Below are 3,436 nucleotides of genomic sequence, written 5' to 3'. Positions count from 1 at the left end.
ATATGAAGGTGAACTTGTTCTTTAACCCGTTGAGGATGAGTCCCGAATATACTCAGGCAAGTGTCTATGGGAAATGCGTGTTGTAGCAAAATCAAACTGTCCTCAATGGGTTAACATAAAAGTAATTAAACATCCAAATTCAATGGAAGTTTGAACTCGTTGAAAACGAGTCCCGAGTATACTCAGGCAGGTGTCCTCGGGAAATGCATGCTATAGCAAAATCAGTCTGTCCTCAATGGGTTAAATCAATATACTCTAATGTTTGTGCATGTAGTCCTAGGAAGCCATAGGTGTGCAAATCATCTGTGATCTACTCCATCACTTTCTGGTATCCAGTGAAGATGCTCATCGTGGGTGTGACCATGTAGGGTGTGGTCACCTTGTGCTTGGTCCCGGTGTGACGAGGAGCAGTGGCAGCACTGGGGGAAGGGGGTGCAGCCAGGGTTACAGCAGGGCTCAAGGTTCTCATCCTCAGGTTTCCGAGTCTGGGACTGGGCCCACATCATACCGGCATCCAGCTCCGCCTTCAGCTGTTGGATTTCAACAGAGTTTAGTAGCATATCATTGAGGTTACTCATTTCAACAAGCCTTCATCAAAAGTAGATGGACAAAACAGACTTAAGTTTTGGACGTGTAACCTTATTTCAGAGGCTCCATGAGCACGCACCAAATTGTGTTGAGAGATTGAATTAGGCATTACAGTAGTGTACATCAATACTCATGCCAAATTCTTGCTCTTAGAAGGCCTCTAGGGTCTCGTCAATCAAGAAAGTATGATTACTGATTTCATGCTGGAATGTACAGGTATCACATGTTGTCATCTAGTAATAGGTATGGCTTCTTACAGGTAACTCTCTTGAGTTTTCTTCATAAAATGTCAGCATGTCACTCTCTTGTTAATGTTCGAGATATATCTTGGACACCACGCTCTTAAAACTTTTCTCTCAAATGTCTTCATGCTAAAGAAATATCATGAAAAAGTTTAGTTTTGTTGATTAGCACACATAGGTCATTAGACAATGCTCTACAAAAAACGTTTCTATAGGCCTGAGACCTTGATAGGGAATTAATCTGAAGGAGAAAGAGAGAGAGAGAGAGAGATGAAGCAAACCTTGGTGATCTCAGCGATGACGCCTGGATAGATGGTGCTGTTTACCAGGTTGTACTGCTCTGAAGCATCCTGGTGCAGGTCGTAGAGGAGAGGGGGTACGTGTTGGGTCCGCTTGGCTGTCGCGACGCAGTCCCTGTCTGACACTCGGCTCTTGCCCCACCCCTGAGTGTAGAAGTGGGCCTTGTACTGCTTCCAGCGCAGGGCATACATCCCAAACTTTGGGTTGGCATTCTCTGGGTAGTAACTGTAACTCTCTCTTGCACTCTGTGAAAGGCACCGCAAAATTGATGATTCATGACTTAGTCATATAGTAAACAAAATTTTTACAGCTCACAGACTATCCGGAAACAGGACATGGAATGAGAATTTTCTTGGATAGTTCTAGTTTCATGGGTGGATATTGCTATTAAAAAAAAAAACAAACAAACAAACCAAAGCAAACAAACACATTTAAGATGTTTTCATGTAACGGTGAACCCCATTAAAACAAGATACAACACTGTACTTAGTACAGCAAAATTTTTCTCGAACAATGAAAGTCCATTGAAATGGAAATGGAAGCTACTCCCTTTTCATAGCCAAAGAATCAGTCACACCTTCTTCCACAACCACATACTTTCAATTGACAGATAATACACGGTACTATAATCTACAGAAGCAAAAACTTCAGCCCTCATCCAGTACATTGTACAGCTAGTGTTTATACCTATCTTGTGTGTAAAGAGTGGGCGAGGCCAATCTCATGACTGGCGAGTGTTTTGCATACAAGATGCGCCCCTGGTGGTGAATCCTCTTGGTCTGTGGTGGGAAATCTATCATTTTCCCACTGTTATTTCAGGAGCATTGTAGCAAGCAGTTCCAGTTGACCTAATGATTTTTTACCAAACTTACCCCACAATACCAACTAAATTGTGTCATAGACATGCTGTATAAACAAAAAATCAAATCTTAACTGGAAAATATTGTCACAAAAATGATATATTGTACAGATGTTCAGTATGATGAGGCTCACCTGCATAAGCTTACCTGTAATACATTACTGATTTCTGGATTTCTCATGGACAAATGCATTTACTGGTAATCAATTGATAAATCAGTAATTGCTGTTTATTACAGTTTTTGCTTTGTTCATCACAGTATCAATCTCAGTGAACAAACTACTGTGACCAAACTTTGAGAAAAGTAGACATATGGCATACTTGACACAGCGAAAGACTACACAAAATGAAGTCAAGTTGACATACAGTTGTTCGTCAAGTTATGATCTGCACATACTTCACTTGAGTTAAACAAAACAGGGCTCATGTCCACTCCGTCCAGCGTCACATTGCTGGGCAGTTTGGCTCCGGCCAGTTTGGCCACTGTTGGGAGAAGGTCAATCTGAGCAGTAAGCTGCATTGTCCGTCCAGGGCTGATGCGGCCGGGCCAGTGGGCGATGCCCGGCACACGCATACCGCCCTCGTAGGTGGTGCCTTTGCCACATTTCAGCAGCCCGGCATTGCCCCCTCTCACTTCTCTCATGAGGCTTGGTCTTTAAAAAACAAACAAACAAACAAACAAACAACAAACTAAGGTGATTGATTATTAGTACATGTTAAGAAGTATCCCGCGTATAACTGGTAAGCACTGATACATATGTATCCAGTAGACTACTAAATAAAACATCAGTATTTTTTTTTTTTACTTCACCTAAAGCCTGCCTCACACTGTCCAATTCTTGCGATACAATGTTGCATTGCAGAAATTGCCAGATAGCGCACAGCGTAGGAAGTCTGTGATAAAACAGCCAGCGATTTTTTTAACATCCTGCAAAGGAGAGCAACGGCAGGCAATATCACTCAGTGTTGCACTGAAATGCATTGCAATCTATCATGTACAGTTAAAATTGCATAGTATGAGGCATCCTTTAGATGACCTAAATCAAAGGCAGTTTACTCATTTTGCAGGCTTCACTTTATCAGCAGTACTGACAATAATTTTACACATATAGTACTTGCAATCATGATATAAAGTTGTTTTTGCATGCTTCTAGAATGTTCAACCTAGAGACAGACTGCATATGAAACTAACAGCAGCCATTATGTTTAAATTTGACATATGACATCTTCCATGGTGGGGTGCGTTACTGGATTCTCTTCCAGCAATTCTACATATGACATGGAAACATTAGTTTCAATTGGTTTCAATTGGCAACAGGTGTTGCCCAAGTGAAAATCCTTTTCCCTGTCTTTGTTTACTGGTAAGAAAAGGGCGCTCTCATTACAATATAATCAAATTTCATTCTGAAAACAAAAGAAAGAATTCAGGTCCAAAATCATTATCAGA

The 3,436-nt window shown here is 41.3% G+C and overlaps 1 protein-coding gene across 1 annotated transcript; it reads right to left on the bottom strand.

The window, feature by feature from the left end:
• Window positions 1-299: 299 nt before the first annotated feature.
• Window positions 300-2,632, bottom strand: LOC139729984 (arylsulfatase A-like). The gene is made up of 3 exons (XM_071640903.1): window positions 2,387-2,632; window positions 1,112-1,375; window positions 300-530 (listed from the first exon to the last, which is right to left on the bottom strand). Exons 1-3 carry the CDS (start codon window positions 2,630-2,632, stop codon window positions 300-302), a joined length of 741 nt encoding a protein of 246 aa, XP_071497004.1.
• Window positions 2,633-3,436: the final 804 nt, after the last annotated feature.

The sequence above is a fragment of the Diadema antillarum genome, unplaced genomic scaffold, assembly GCF_040938485.1.
Source record: "Diadema antillarum isolate AM-2024a unplaced genomic scaffold, OU_Dant_1.0 scf00000021, whole genome shotgun sequence".
NCBI classification, from domain to species: Eukaryota; Metazoa; Echinodermata; class Echinoidea; order Diadematoida; family Diadematidae; genus Diadema; species Diadema antillarum.
Note: the sequence above shows the minus strand (reverse complement) of the source record. Positions and strands in the feature narration are given on the sequence as shown.